This window comes from Megalops cyprinoides, chromosome 19 (genome assembly GCF_013368585.1).
Source record: "Megalops cyprinoides isolate fMegCyp1 chromosome 19, fMegCyp1.pri, whole genome shotgun sequence".
In the NCBI taxonomy this organism is placed as follows: domain Eukaryota; kingdom Metazoa; phylum Chordata; class Actinopteri; order Elopiformes; family Megalopidae; genus Megalops; species Megalops cyprinoides.
The window spans coordinates 22901318-22917599 of NC_050601.1; the positions used below are offsets into that span (position 1 = coordinate 22901318).

General features: G+C 43.8%; 1 protein-coding gene across 9 annotated transcripts in view; it reads left to right on the forward strand.

Annotated features, from left to right (window-relative positions):
• Window positions 1–16282, forward strand: part of rbfox1 (RNA binding fox-1 homolog 1) — a 255119-nt gene that overhangs the window by 116351 nt on the left and 122486 nt on the right. The window contains exon 1 of one of the 9 annotated variants that reach the window (XM_036553349.1): window positions 10826–11430. The exons of the other annotated variants lie outside the window; for them this stretch is intronic. Within the exon in view, the coding sequence (XP_036409242.1) occupies window positions 11332–11430 (99 nt within the window). The 5' untranslated portion in view covers window positions 10826–11331. Of the gene's footprint in view, window positions 1–10825; window positions 11431–16282 lie in introns of those variants that run through there. 9 annotated transcript variants of the gene reach the window in all.

The window sequence follows — 16282 nt, forward strand, 5'->3', positions numbered from 1 at the left end:
GTGTCTTCCTCGGATCTCACTTCAGCACAGGAAATCCTCGCTGCACATGGTCTATGCAGCCTAGAGGTCACCAGAAAAATCTACTAACAATACCGATGCCTACGGGGGTTTTGTTCTTGGTGCAAAACAACCATACATTCCATATATAAAACAATGTCATTATGCAGTAAACAAGTTGTTAATATGTATATTTGCATAATAACTTAATAAACGTGTGATATGTAAAGTGTGTATTATGTAATATGTCAAGTGAGTGTATAATATGTCAAATAAATATGCATTCATTGTGTTGTACATCAGGAGAGCGCAGTAACAAGGGGTTATCACACAGATTGGAGAGTGAGTGTGATGCTGTGTGGCCCTGTTTGGCCTGGTTTTGAGGCTGAGGAGGTGGAGTTCCACTTACCACCAACAGCTAAAAACATGAATCACAAACTGGTTTAGGCTTTTTAACATTATTTTGCAGCTGGTGGGTAGCTGGATGCAAATATGGGGGGGTGTCAGGTTACAGGAATAGGGAGGGACTATCTGTAGAGGTACCCCCCTCCCCGCCCCCACACACACACACACACACACACACACACGCACACACATGCACACACAAAAGGCTTGTCCCATTTAGGTCTTGTCCCTTTGGTTCTTTTCTACCATTCCTCCAGCTCAGAAGCTGGGCAACTAGATAATGAGAGGTTTAACGGCCATCGGCTGTGAGCTATCACCTCTGGGAATGCAAACTCACTTGGTGGTTTCTGGACTTGCTTTGTCGGACAGCACCAGTCTGCCCACTAGTGAACAAAGCCCACTAAACACAAACATTTTTTAAGCATGACCATGTGTTTGTTCTCCCTACAAGTCATATAACCAGTCCTTTCCATATATGTCCAAATGGACGATTGCACAGAAAAATGTAATAATGTGTGCCTGTATATAGCACAATCTAAAATAGAAAATATAGGAAATAGTGATGCAAATGTAATAAAATAGATTGCATATTTTCAAATCGCAGCTATCATTGGTATTTCCATTTTGTAGCTGTGGCACAAAGTATTATTCGATATGTAATTTGATCATATATTTAAGAATTATATGAATAAGGTAGCCTATGTTTCATGAAAGTGGAAATAATTCACTTATTTTGTGTGTTCGTGTTTTTTTTTGTCATTGAATTTAATTAATATGTATACATATGCGTACATTATATTCATCATCTTTTAAATGGTTTGTAATTGGCCTTTTAATTGTGAGTATTTCTGATGCCTGATCTCCTGGAGTACTAATAACCAGAGGTGGATAGAGCAGAATTTCAGGGGGCAATTTGTCAGAGATGTCCATCCATGTTAATTTGTCATGCATTAAGGATGCACTTCCCTCCAGGGGAAACAGTACACCACTATTTTTTTCCCTTTTGGCCCTGTCCTTTGCTGAATATCCAGGTGTCAATAAACGTTACGACTTTTCGTCGGTTGGCGGAAATGCTAGCCCCCCCCCCGCAGCGTGTGCTAAGCAGTTCATTAGTGGAGTCTTCTCCCACCCGCTCGGCCAGATCGCTCCAGGAGGTGGGGGGGAGGGAGGCTTGCGGACCCGTCAGCTTCGAGGGTTTTCCGGCTGAACTCTTACCGCATGTGACAGCCCACGGTCCTGTCAGAGCAGGCTACCGCCAACCCCCCATCCGCCCCCGCCCTCTCCCGCTATGTCCTCGCCCAGCTCCACAGTGAGGTGAAGTGACATGTTAATGGAAGCTAAAGCACTCTTAATAGCGTGGGATGGGGGGAGAACTGTGGCGTTTGAGCCCTCCCCCCCCCACCCCTCACTCTCCGGGATGTCTTCCCGCATTGCCGTCTGGCATGGACCCAGAAGCTGCCATCCCATCCCTCCCCCCTGCCCTCCGACACAACCCTGTGATGCCTGAATCATCAGACAGTGACGACACACCTCAGCGTGATGCGCAAACTGGTACGCAGGGGGCGCGTGAAGGAATGCACTGACAAAGCTTTGCAAACTGGACGCAAACGAAAGGTGCCAAGACAAAAGGCGGTCTTCAAAACCACAGAACTTTTGCAACACCTAACTTGTCACTAGAGGAGAAAAAACAGGGTTTAAATGAACTGGTAGTCACTATGATAAGTTGTTTTATGTACGGAGGTCCCTCTGTTTGAAACAAAGTTTTTAGTTTTGTTTCATATGGGCAGGACTTGTTAATTTCGCCTGTATCTGTTGTGCGTTGTTATCCCTGCAACGCTGGATAAACGGCCGGCATGCAAGTGGCGCTCACGCAGCGTCTGCATATGGGTGGAGCTTCTAGCAGAATGCACGCAGAGGTGAAGCCGGAGTCTTCTTTCTCTGAGTCTTCTTCAAAGTTTTAAAAATGATGTGCCAATCAGCTTGGCCGGTTAACCCCAAGTACCTCTTTATATTAAAAGGGCCGATTTTTTTCTCTCTGTTCTATGCTTGACATGCCTCCCTCAAACCCGAGTTGATTAATATGAATATCGATCGATGGGAGAAGCCCAGCTCTTACCATTACTGTCCGTACCCAAATTGCAATATTAATTTGGAAAAAAAAGGAGAAAAAGTGATTGGTTAAATGCTGGCACACTTGATTTCTGGATGGAAATTTTTTAAAAAATGGGTTATTGATTGGTTAAAATGGACCCATTAGCAATATATCATGTCTGCCTTAATAGTAACTGTCATGGGTTCATCGTCCATTTCATGCCATTTAAATAGAGCTCCAGAATTACATTGATCTTGCAAACTCAGCTTTGGAGAGAGCAGATTCCTTTTTTACATTATTTTCGTTTATCAGGGCTAACAGCAAGATATAAGCGCTGTTATTGCTGCCAATTGGAATGACTTAATAGGATATGTGTGTTACATTATATATGTCACTTCAGTTTTGTATAGGTGAAACTGCTGTTTTAAAAAAAAATACTGCAGAAGCTCTGAACCACACAATAATATACACACACACGCATACACTTTACTGTATTGAGAGGATTCTTTATGATTTCATTTTAGAGGGAGGAAAAAAATCAGTAAATAAAAAAATCCAGACCCCTGTTAACAGATTGAAACTTTTTAAATTGTATCTCAGTGGGGGAGAAGCATGCACACACAAAAATTTTAAAATAAATAGAGAATTTAGGTGTATAAATAAACATGTATTATATTTGAGTTTCTCCTCCGGCCCTTATACTCAGCTAACTGCAGCCGCTGACCGGAACAGTGAGAATAAGCTTGAGAGAAATGGCTTTGGAGAGAGGTGTCGTGCTTTCAGAGGAGCCCTCCTGAGGGCACAGTTCCATCTCTCCCTCGGAGCCTGCAGCTCCAGGAAACGAGGGCGGAACGCGGGCTCCTGACAGCCAGGAGCTGGAGGTGGACAGCTACTGTCGCTCTACGCTCGGTGCACCGCGAGCACGACTGCGTAGGGGGCCGCTCAGGATCCTCCAGCCTCGTCCCACCCGCCGATCGATTCCGGGGGCTTCCGGGCGCCGGGGGAACGGGGGGGAGGGGGGGTTAACGAACAGCTCGCGTCTCTGCGGCCCTCCCTGCAAACCCACGCGAGCGCTCGTGAAGGAAGGCTCAGCTGCCAGGCGATCTGGCGTCTGTCCAAAGTGCCCCCCGAAGCCCTCTAACGCGCCATCCCCGTCCGGCTCCACCTGCCACTCTGGGTACTATCTCCAGTCCTGTTTCTAGGAGATTTTAAACCCTCCCCTGCCCCCACTTTTCACCCCCAGATTTAGAATTGGTCCTTGAACATTAGGCTTGCTTCACCATGAATTCTCCTGCACCGGAGCAGGTAGCACTGTGGCTCTGTTGCGCTCACTCACAGCCTGCGGCTACTGTATGCAGTGTCAGTCCCACACAGCAGCACAGGGGTGCCAGCGGCCGTTGGAGGATTGGCTCATCTCTCACGGGCGATAGCAGCTTGTCGATAGTCAGTGGGTCTCGGTGGCTTGCAAGGGGGTGGTGATGTAGTTGAGAGATAAGGAGCCCTGGCCGATCCAGTTGCGCCACTGCAGAATCTCAGTTAATGAAAGGAATGTATATGTTCTTTGATTAGCTACTGAAAGGACTGCATATGCTATTATATTAGTGAATGTAAGGAATACCAATGCTGGTATATTGGTTTCTGAATGGAGTGCATATGATATGGTGTTAGTGATGTGAGATATGAATCCTTCAATTGTTTACTGTGGGCCAGATTCAGCCCAGCCACTGTGGGCCTTTGATTGTTTTTTTCATGAACTGCCAAAATTATGACAATCTGTTTGCATACAAAAGTAACTTCTGCTTGAGTCTGGTGCTATAGAGATCATCAGAACAACACCAAATGTGTTTCTCTGTCCCACATAGACTGTAAGACCTGTGTATTTACACTGCACCTACATAGCTACTGCTCTGTACCCACATAGTAACAGCTTGTGATTGTTAATCAAGTGTAATTACACAAGCCACAAACCATAACGATGGTATAGTACTATGCAACTCTGTGTACATACACATTAGTTATTTTTGTAGGTAGAGTGTAAATATACATGTATGAGAGTCTCTTAATTTGAAGTCAGCCTGACACGGACCCTCAGGCATGTTGTTTACATGCTCTTGGACCAGATTTGGTACCACTTTATATTAGTCTTGTACCAAAGTGATTACATATGCACTGGAAATAGTTTCTTGGGTTTTGAAAAAGCTAATCCAAGGCAATCTTCCATTGCCTGAATGCAGCGCTAGCCTAAACCTAAGTGATAAGACTGCCTGAAGGCCAGAAGTGGCTTCTGTGGGGAAAGATGCGAAGGGATGTCTTTTCACAAAAGGGGAGGCGGATTGAAACGGACTGATCGCTTCAATTCTCATTAATTAAACACCGGAGGGGGTTTCGTGCAGCGATATGTGCACTTTTGTGTCGGAGAGCGCGTTCATTAAAATCAAAAAAGCTATCCGTTCCTTTCGGAGAAGTTAAGTGAAATGAAGAACGGGCGGTTTTAGCCTTGCGCATCAGCATCTGCAGCCCTCTGCAAACGTATGGGGTGTCAACTAACTCGCGGAGGCCACGCCCCCCCCCACCCCCCACTCTATGCATCACACAGCCACACAAACAGCTTCACCAACGCGCTTTCCCTTTTTGCCGATTTCCTCAGCCTTCAGTGAGGTCCTAAACCAGTGAAAACATTGCAGCATTTTCACCAGCCTGCCATGGACGTGAAGCTCTGCCTCTCGCTGTGCAGTTTCTCTAAAAGCAAGAACATTTCGTTCCTGTTTTTTTTTTCCGGCCCTGTTTTCAGGCTTGTAGGCCCTGCATTGTGCGGGGCGGGGTTGTGAATTATTGAAACAGTAAAAAGGAAACAGTCAGCCATATTTTTGATTTTTTTCTTCCCGCTGAAGCCATCCTGCAATAGTGTTATGGGTTCTAGTTTTGAAAGTGAATTGGAATAAGAGGTGGAAGGGGGGGATCTAAGGCTTTCTGTGCTTATTTGTCCTGTACCGGATAGCCAGGAACATTGCAGTCATTTGAGGTCGTTGTCAAGGAGAGAGTAACAAATTCTAAAAATAAAATAGATGACCTATTAACTGCATTAAAGGCGATATACTGTATATATACAATATACATATTAATACACATATCAACTTAGATGCTTTAAAAAATCCCCTTGTGCAATGCCATGCTCTTCAAAGCCTGCAGAATTATGCTTGGTGGGAGTATTTGTGTATAGGGTGAATTTCTGATGGAAAAGTCAGAAAGTTTTAAATTGGTAACTACTAAGGGCAGTTCTCTAGAATTACAATGGCTAAGACAGCAGACCTGTAAGGAGAACACTGTAGGGTCACATGCAAGGTGAGGCCACTACTGTTGTACCACCGTTGAGCCAGATTCTCAGCCAGCGTCACTTCAGGAAATGTCCAGCAGTCAAAACTGATGCTTAAATATGTAGGCTATGTAAGTGCCAGGATTAGGGTGCCTACTTCCTACAGTACTTTACAGTTGCTTTGCAGATACTTTCACCCGCAGCAAATTCCACAGCTTATCATTTTTACATGTTATCCATTTACACAGCTGGATATTTACTGAACCAATCTGGGTTAAGCACCTTGCCCAAGGGTACAACAGTAGTGGTTTGTCCCACCAAGGAATCAAACCAGCAACCACTGGGATACAAAGCCAAGCTCTTTACCACTACACCACATTACTTTGTAACTAAGTTCAAAAATAATGGCATGATATGGTACAGATGACTTACTGTGCAGGGAGTTTTATGGGGGCTGTGAACTGTAGTTTGTGTGGTGTCTTGCAGAGGACAGGCTCACGGATAGAATGGATTTTGTGCTGCTTGCCCTGCGTGAAAATCAGTCATCTGTGTTTACCGTGAGGATGATGTCATACTCCTTCTTATTCTCGTACTCGCTTTATCGCACCTTATGAGGGATCACCCCTCCCACTGTTTGTGCCAGGGCCTCTGTGGGGCAGGTGAAGAATAGCTGGGGGTCCTGCGGTGTCTTTAAGACCTACAGCAACACCCCAGTTTGCCCACAGGACTAGATTTTCAACCAGATAGGCTGTTGCAACCAGACCCGTAAGCTCTCCATAGTCTGAGCCTGTACAAAGGTGCCATGCTGCAGATACTTTAAACTGCATCACTCAACAGCAGCAAGACTCTACACTGTAAACGTTATGCCACAATTCAGGGCCAATGCATTGGTGCACACAAAATAATCTATAAGGTGATACATGGGTGATTAGAAGGAGGTGATTAGATACCTCTGTCGAACATGTGTGCGGAAAGGAGTGTGTGTGTGTGTGTGTGTGTGTGTGTGTGGGGGGGGGGGGGGGGGGGGGGGGGGGCTAGTTGCTGTGAAGGTGGGGCCAAGGGAAGCACATGGCTTGAAGAGGTTACAAACAAACAAACAAGAAAAGACACAGGGTGTTAAAATGTTAACCCCCAGTTTTCTGACCTACAGAGAATTATTTTGTATTTAGGGCTGAGGGCTGAATCATACATTTTGTCATATTCTGTATAGCTGAATGCAAATAAATAAATAAATAAAAAGACTAACAGGGTTCATTTGAATGTTAATGGAAATTAGCGACTGTTGGAAGCGTTATTTAAACATCTCTAAAAAGGGTTAACCGTTCAAAGTCCCACGAGTATCATTAATTATTATAGGAGTCGGTGACAGACAGACATGTAAAACTATTAATTATCTTTGTCTGAGCGAGGTGGAGTCCTTCATCGTTGAGGAGAGAACTAGTTTAAAATATAGCTCTTTCACAAAATGACTCAAGACCTAGGGATTTTCATGACATAAAAATGAATGTTGATCCGTTGTCCCCTGTGCATGGAAAATCAGCTAATTGTGTGTGTGATCAAATGCAGTTTCCGTTTTGACCGTTAGTTACTAGAAAAATCATGTTGTATTTGTCCCACGTGTCACAGTGGTCCAGAGCTAATTGTAACAGTAACACTGTTTTTAATTTGAGGGCTGACTGCAAGGCTGAGATACAGGTCTTCGTGGTCAGCTTGTCAAATGATCTGTAAAGCAAGTGAGACTACCTTTACGTTGTAAAAAAAAAAAACAACGTACAAAATCAAAGTTATACATTAAACGTATCTCAAACTGTGCTGCACACGCTGTATAGAACTGACAGCTGTCACAGCATATTGCAAAATACATTGTTCAAATCACAGTCTGAGTTAACAAAGTTAACTGCATATTTTGAAACTGGCAGTATTTTTATTTTAAAACACCTGCAGTATGTTTTGACGTGAATTATATTAAATACGCGTAGGCCTATATAGAATTTTCACATTTTACTGTATATCGATTTTACACTTTTATGAGGGCTCAGGTTCTAGGCTTGCATTACTGCTCTCAATAGATACACTGTTATACACTGCTGAAAACAGAAACGTAGAGAACCTTCGCACAAAAAGATGTATATTGTTTGATTCGTATCGCTTTGGTGTGCCACATGGTTACAATAACATAGTTACCGCCTGCGAACTTGGCAGAGATCCAGAGTTTTATCATTATCTATTAAAGCGGCGAACAAATAACACGCCATAAAATAGAACAGTGCCTTACAATACTTCGCACTGTTACGACATTAACGTTGATAGTGAAACCTAGCGGATCGCCTAGACGCGCGTGTGCGTTAAATTAATGTACCCTATCTTCTGACTCTTTTATGGGGTGTTTTAGCTCCTTTTTATCCCATGGGGTTTTTGTGTGTTTCACAGGACATTGCCTGCACTGTCTGCTTTGTTTGCCTCGCCTTAGCACAGACAAACGCAAAGTGGGTAAAAAAAAGGGAGTTGGCGCATCTGCAGCTGAAGAAAACTATCTTACCTCGAGGCGAGGAGTGAGAGGGAGACGTGCAGTATGGGTAAAATGCAGCAACGCACTCTCCACAGCTTCAGCTATTACTCACAGTACCCTTTTTATTGAAACCCTCTTTTTTTTAAACGAAGTACCCTTTCGTAACACGCAGAGCAACATCGATTTTCATGACTTCGTTTCATTATCGTAACAAGGTTCGGAGGTCCTGCCTCGTAAAGGAGGCTGATGTTGGTCCGCAAATCACTCCAGGCAGTGCGGCTGTTAAAAGAGAGAGATGAAACGAGAAGATATTTTCCTTTTATAAAGAGAAGCCACCCGTGATACTGCATTAGAAGCTGTCAGTTGGACTTCCCCCGTAACCTGAGCGATTTATTAATCTTTATACTGGAGGAATAATTTGCTTGATCATTTTGAATTTGTTACTGGGCAGAAAGAGTTGAGGCATGAGGGTTGCGTGATTGTTGCCACTGCAGTTTTGTCTTCTTTTTTTTTTTTTTTTTTTTGATTTACTGAGAGACCCAGAATGCACTGCTCCGTGTGATAGTTTAATTAATTATTTACCATCCCATTTTCCTCGGTTCAGGTAAATGGTCTTTTTGGAAGCAGTAGTTAGCCTAAGAGAGTGGATAAGTTGTCTCCTAAAAGGTATTTTTTAGTCTAACTGACATTTTGTGTTTAGGCTTCCCTCCCAAGAAATGAATAATGTATGCTTTTCTTCAATTAGAGTTTGTTCGACGCTGTTGCGTCGTTCATTTAGAATTTAGGATGCAACTGCCAAGAGATCCCATTACGAGTTAGCATCTGAGTTACTGTTCTGTGTCTGGGCCACTGAACAGCGGCCCAACGAGCCAGCCATTTGTAAGTAAATAAATGTTTAATGCATTTGGTCACAGCAACTCCTTCACTACCTGATTCGTTGCACTGGCTGGCCGCAGCCTTCGAGCTCTGAGACTGAGTCCCAGATGCAGTCCAGCAGCAATGCGCCTTGTCGTAAATTCTGAGTAACAAATTTCAGACGAGGTTTTTTTTTCATGTCTTACTCAACAAATTTCATTAGCTCCAGCGGCTGCTGGACGCATATTAAACTGTCTATGAAACAAAGAATTGCAACATGTGCAAGAACAATGTGGCAGACTTCTATGGAATGAATATTTTAACAATCCAGTTAGTACGATTTAAAAATTCAAATTTCAGGCAAAACATATTCAGTTGAAAAAACATGTCATTTGTAATATTACTCCCATTTTATAAGATCACACTAATGTCCAACTAAATGCAGGCCAAGCAACAACGTCAGCTCAAACTGAAAAGGTCTGGACCTGTGAATACTAAATGAGTACGAACAATAACATTATCAGAATCACTGTTGCCAGCACATTTTGTTGTTATTTTATGAGAGTTTGGGGAGATAATGGTGAGATAGTCTAGCTTGCAGCTAGGCCTGATGTATGACAGATCCCTGACAAAAAGCGTCGCTTGTGTCCCTGCATTCTCAACCCACAACTGCTCCATCATAACCGCTGAAACAGCTTTCTTTTGTTCAACCCTTTGCATTTCATTAATGTTGCCAGATGATACTGAGGAAGGCTACATTATTATTTTATTGCCGCCACTAGTACAAAGAACTAATAAGGATAATAGTCATTCACTTCGCTTCATTGCATTTGAATGGACTTCATCACCACCACAGAACCAGGGCTTTTTTTTTTCAGAGTGGCAATCCAAATGGTTTCAAACCAAGTTGATCCCTTGCGGATCTTTTGACTGAGGTGTGGGGTGCGAGACCTCTTTCTGGGTAACATTTTTCCAGACTTGGTGTCAGCAAAAGGAACGACAGCCTTGACAGTCCACGGCGCTCACTTCCTTGTCTACAGAAGAACGAGCATTTAAGGCTGCACCACCATAGCGCATCAGCACTCACCGATCGGCTTTTAGTGGAGCGGTCAGTTTGACTGTAAACCTTTATCAATTCATTATCAACATCAGTACCCAATATCAAATAAGCATTTCAGCTATTGCCCCTCTTTTGTCAATCAACAAATTCTTACATAATAGTGCGCAGCACACTGCGGTAGGAAAGCATCTTATAAACACTTCTGGTCTGGCAAGACAGTTGATGATGGTGTTTTGGATTTCACGTCAGCTGCATTTTTAAAAATGTGGGAAAAAAGAGAAAAAAACGTGATTTAGATAATGTAGAAAGTGGGTTATATCAAGAAGGAAAATACGACACCTATTTTATTTGTTTGTTTGCTTTTGGCAGGCTCACAGAGAGGGAGGTGTCTGAACGATTACATCAAAGGTGCCGTTAATTTTCAGCGGGACACTGACATTATGTCCCTAAAAACCTCTTCTGCTATTTGTAATTCAGTCCCCTTTCTCTCTGCCCCCCCCCCCCCCCCCCCCCTCTCCGGGGTTTCGGATACAGACACGCTGAAATTTCGGTCAATGAAACCGACTCTGTCCCGGAACGCAACTGACAAATGAGAAGCGCTGTAGCATTAGCGGCAATCGAGTGAAGATCCCCGAGAAGGAGTCAGCGTCTCCCTACTGGTCAGCCGGTTCCGTTCACCTGAACCTCAGCTGTCATCCAGCTGCGGGCTCCTCCCCTCTTCCCCCTCGGTTCCTGTGGCAGCCGCCTCAACCGCCCGAGCCTGAAAACTGATATTCTCCACCGTTCACTCAGACACACGTAATTACATGGACTCCCACGCGCTCTTTCTTCGCTTTTAGCACACACGCATGAGGACAAACACACACACACACACACACACACACAGGCGCGCGCGCTCACGCAACACACACAGGCACGCAGTCCCTCTCGCACGCCGCCGCTTTCCGAGACATTATCCGCAGCTGTCCGGTCCGACAAACAACTCCAACAACCCGTGAAAGTTGACTGACAAGTGGAGACAGGACAGGACAGAACAGGACAAGGCGTGCGTGCATGCAAGCGTCCCCTCGCCCGCTCTGCGAAGACCTCACCATAGCACGATGCAGCATCCCCTCGCGGGTGCAACGTGTGTCGCTCTGCCGAATGTGGACATGTGTCCCCAGCTTTCCTGTGCCTTGACTTTCATGTACTTACAGCAGGTGAGTGCGTCGCTCTTTTCTCACCGGTTATCTGAGGAATAACGCGTTGCTTTTGAAAAGATTTCATTCGGAAATACGTTTGGGACGCTCGTTATATGGGATAGGCTGCGTGTATAGATTTTATTTGATGTTGACGTTGTAATACCGAGCGCTGCTTTTTCCAAGTTAATGTTTTGCCTGTGGGTTGGTGGTGGATGTATGCAAACTGGCACGTGATTTACCCACAATACCGCGTTTTCTGTTTTCAGTGCGCATCATTTTTTATGTAAAGAGACGCGCACAACGTGTGCAGCAACCCTTGAAGCCGAATTTGCTAAATTATTAAATTCAACCGCATTGCTCCTATCTGAACCTTTTTTTTTCCAACATGGAATGGACTTGGCTGTTGTCACAATTACATATATTGACTGTTGTTAACTTTTACCATAGACAATCAAAATTTATTGTCATGTGTTTTTTTTTTCTTTTTCACACAGTACGTATATATTGCTTTCTGTAAAGATGTTTAATTGAATGCTGGGAAATCCGGTACGTTCACGGAGAGATGCTGAGTGTGATGCTGCCGTATGCTCAGCATTTGTGTGTGTGTGTGTGTGTGTGTCTGTGTGTGAGAGAATGTATTTGTGTGACTGCATGTGAACTATCTGTCTTCATGAGAACGTGTTCCATTTTCTGACCGCATCCACTAATTTATTTCAGCCTGTACTTGTTGCATCATATAGACTATGGATATGTTTCTTTATTCCATACCCCCTTCCTCAGCTACGCCCTTAATGAGCTCTCGCGGGGCGATTGTAATTCAAATGGAATACTGTAGATTATATCACATGCAACTTTCCGCACGTCCATATGTTCTCTGACTGAATAGAAGTGGAAGCAGTGATCCCATTCGTTTGCTGTCTTTAATCAAACGGAACAACCAGTAACCCTGTTTTAGGCCTTTATCCAACAGCCTAACTCAGCCAGTAATGGTTGCATTACCTTTTAATGTAGTTGTCAATATGCTTGCCAGAAGAAAATATTACTTTATTTGCAAAGTCTGGAGTCTGCTACTGGGAAAATATTCAGTCTAATAGTACATTTAACGCTGTTTTGTTTGTTGTGATTTTGTTTTAAGATGAAGTGTTACATATATGGTTTGTTTTCCATGAATAGTCATAACAGTGGAATATAATTCTAGCAACAGAAAGGCCTGCTCTTGCATTACATTCTTCTGTTCTTTCAAAGTGAGGTTAAACCCGAAACCACGCACACCTGACAATATCAAACCTGAGTCTGCGAGCAGTAGACTAATGTTTTAATATCTTTCATCTGCTAAATTTCATCTTTGAGCCAGTTTTTTTCTTTCCCCCAGCATAATTAAGTCTGTGATGTGACACGGTTTCGACCGTTTGTAGGAATGTGTGCTGTGTGCGTATGTAGTGCACTGGAAATCTGGGTCTTCGGAGCTATATTTAGTCGAGATGTTACACATTCTGCATTAATCTGACCACCACTGGGAAATTCACAGAGACCAAGGAGCAGATGATGCAGACCACAGCATAGGATGTTTGCATACAGCGCACACACACATATGCACACACATACACACATACGTCAGCCATGTAGGTGATAAAACAGGCGAGACACCTTTACCATGCGAACTGAAAAACCAAACAAGCAAATGCTTGGACTGCACAGAAGCTAAATGCAATTAAACCCCACTCGTTAGAACATAAGGCTCTCGGCAAGATGAACTCCTCCCTTTGGGGAAATAGACCGAAACAGTCACGCAGGATCAATGCTAATGATCCTGGTAGTGCTAACTAATGGCTTTCTGACAGATATGGCAGTCAACTTTGTTAAAAAAAAAAAAAAGAAAAAGACCCACACAGGAGCAATCAGACACCTTATTGGATTGGTTTTGTGTGTGCCAGAAATCTGTTGCTTTCTCGTATTCATCAAAGTAATTTTAAGAGTAATAAACAGCACAAAGCCTGTGGGTTCCTGGGATGATCCTGTAACATCAGGGAGGAGGCCCTTTTGTGGAGTGCAGGATAACTTAATCATTTCTGTCTTGATTAAAGATATGTTTGTTTTTATTGTGCCCTTGGTATAACTTCAGGCAAAAAATAAGAAAAATCCAACAGGACAGGGGCTTTAAGAGGACAGATAAAAGATGTATGTGTTGTGCGCACGGTCAGCGGGATATTCCACAGTGGGTTTTAGTGAAGAATCGGTGATTATCTGCATAGCGGAGCGTCTGTGCCCGTGCACAGATCTGTATCTCCGCTGTGCCCTTTCATCTGGCCTCTGTTATGGGTGTGGCTGTCTGTCCGCCCTGCACACAGTGTCATGTAAAGGCCAGCCCGGCTTGTACGAATGCTGTGGCGTGTCACTTTACCCATGATCCACAGGGGCAGAGGCTGGGCGCTTAACTGATCCGGGCCTGGCTCAGTGAGCGAAGTACGGCTCCTCACCGGCAGCGTGGCCTGTGTTTCAGGGAGGCGGCGCCAGCAGTAAACCTGGCGGTCGGGTTGACCCGATCTGTCCTGGGCACAAGAGGCCCTCCGCAGTGTGTGTGACCAGAGTGACTGTTGCCCGGTGACCAGTCGAGAGAGATGTGGCCAGCTATACTCTGGAAATAGTCTCCTGTTTTCCTTGGTTGCCACCTTGTCACACGTGTGGCACCAAGTGTGTGAAAAATTTAAACAATGTCAACATCCAAACAAATGTCCAGGTGCTGTTGATCAACATGTTAGCATTGGATGAGGAGAAACCGATGTCCTCAAATGGTCGGTTGCATCAGTGACTTCTGAAAGCATAAGAGATGCTTGTGCAGCAGTTTCCATCACATCACTCATTGTGCAATTCCTACAACTGCTCTCCTGTCAGTCAGGGTTATTTTCCTTTTTATAGTTTAAATGTAGGACAGAACATGAAATAATGATTTGTTTTATATATTACTCTTTAACTTACTTGAATTCATGTGTGTTGTAGCAGCAGATGTTGTAAAAACACATTGTGTTACAATGAAAGCTCGGTATGAGCTCCCTCGTCAGTTTTTGATTGATGTTAAATTTGTATGTGAGGTGCATACCCCAGTGCATGTACACTTTTAATATATATATATATATATATATATATATATATATATATATATATATATATATATATAAAAAAAATGTGTTCTGAAGGGGCCCTCCTCATAAGATGTGTGTGCAGATTCTGTGTTGGTATTTCCCCTCTTAAAGAGACGCTGTGCCTGCTTATACAGGTCAGAAGGCTTCGCCGCAGTGACCCGGCGGAGGCGGGTGCAGGTCAGAGCGTCGCAGAGGCGCTGTAGCAATGCATTTCACTTAGGGCGTTTCACTTTGGCGGCACACACGCGGGACGGTGTCATCAGCTCTCCTCTCGACTCCGCTGCTGTTTTTTGCTGACTGCGTTGTTTTTACATAACTGTTTCCCCCCCCCCCCCCCCCCCCCCACTGCATCGCTGTGTCATGCATTTAGCCAGCCACTGCACTGTATCTGTGGTAAGGGACGCTCTGGCTTTCGTGTGTCTCTCAGTGTCTTTCAGCCCCATTTCTGAAGTCAAAATTGAGTCGCTGGTTTCGAAGGCATACGTTCAGTGGAACGAAATTTAGCCGTAAGTGATCGGTGGGGCATTTCAGACGACGTCCCTTAGAGTTCAATTGACGTATCGATTGCGCTGGAAACGAGGATAACATCGGGACTCTGGGTAATAACCTTACATTTAACAACCAATGGAGCTCCATTGCCAGTTGTAGTGAAAAATGATTGGCTTTTTACTTTAGAGTCATCCCTGTGATTTAATAGCAGATGATATGGAAGCCCATCTGTTGCAGTTTGGGAAAATAATATAATTCCGAGCCCCAGTTAAAATACCTTTAGTTCCATTATTTCATTTCTTTTGCTGTTTGTCTGTATGGCAATAGGCATTGTGGTTGTGTTCTACACCCTCTAACAGCTAAGGCGAAGCAGTGAAGAGCTGGGAACGGATGATAGACCGGTCCTTATCATTTACATTAGCTGTTACATCATAGCTGCTCAGCAGATGCTCTTACCCTGGAGCGACTTACATTGCTGATTTTTACATGTTATCCATTTATACAGCTGTATATTTACTGAGGCACTTCCAGGTAAGTATCTCGCCCAAGGGTACAACAGCAAGTTCCCACAGGGGGAATCGAATTTGCAACCTTTCGGCTACAAGCCCTGTTTCTTGCCATACACCAAATTCCACTGTCTGTGTAGAGACCACATTTTTTTCAGGAATATGTGTGTGTGTGTGTGTGTGTATATATATATATATATGTATTTTTTTTTTTGCAAACCCATGTGATAGTCATAAAATGGTCATTATTTCCTGACCGTAAGATTGTAATTTTCATTGTCAGTATTCCAGCTACGGTGTACATGTAGTTGATCATTTTTCTTTTGAGCTTCAGTCAGTAACAAATTTAACATTTAGGATATAATATGAAAAGAGTGTTTTATACTAACCTGGAAGGCTTCATTAATTTTGAATGAATACATTGAGGTGCGTGAGGTTCATAGTCATTGCTTTCACTGATAGACAGCAAGATAAGATCACTGGGTTTTCCACACCAGAGGTAATCACCCCCCTAGACTTTGAGTCACCCGCAGCATCCGCTGATTATAAGCAATTGCAGTAATACCTTTAACTCTTCTATGCATGTTTGCTCATTATTTTCATTCATCATTCGAGCGAGATCTGCTGTGGGCTCCGCGGTCCTCTAATGGGTGTCGGGGAATGGGGTCGAGGGGCCTTTTTTGCTATGTTTGTGTTTGCGATGTCGAGTCTAAGGTTTCACAGGGTTGTTTTTTT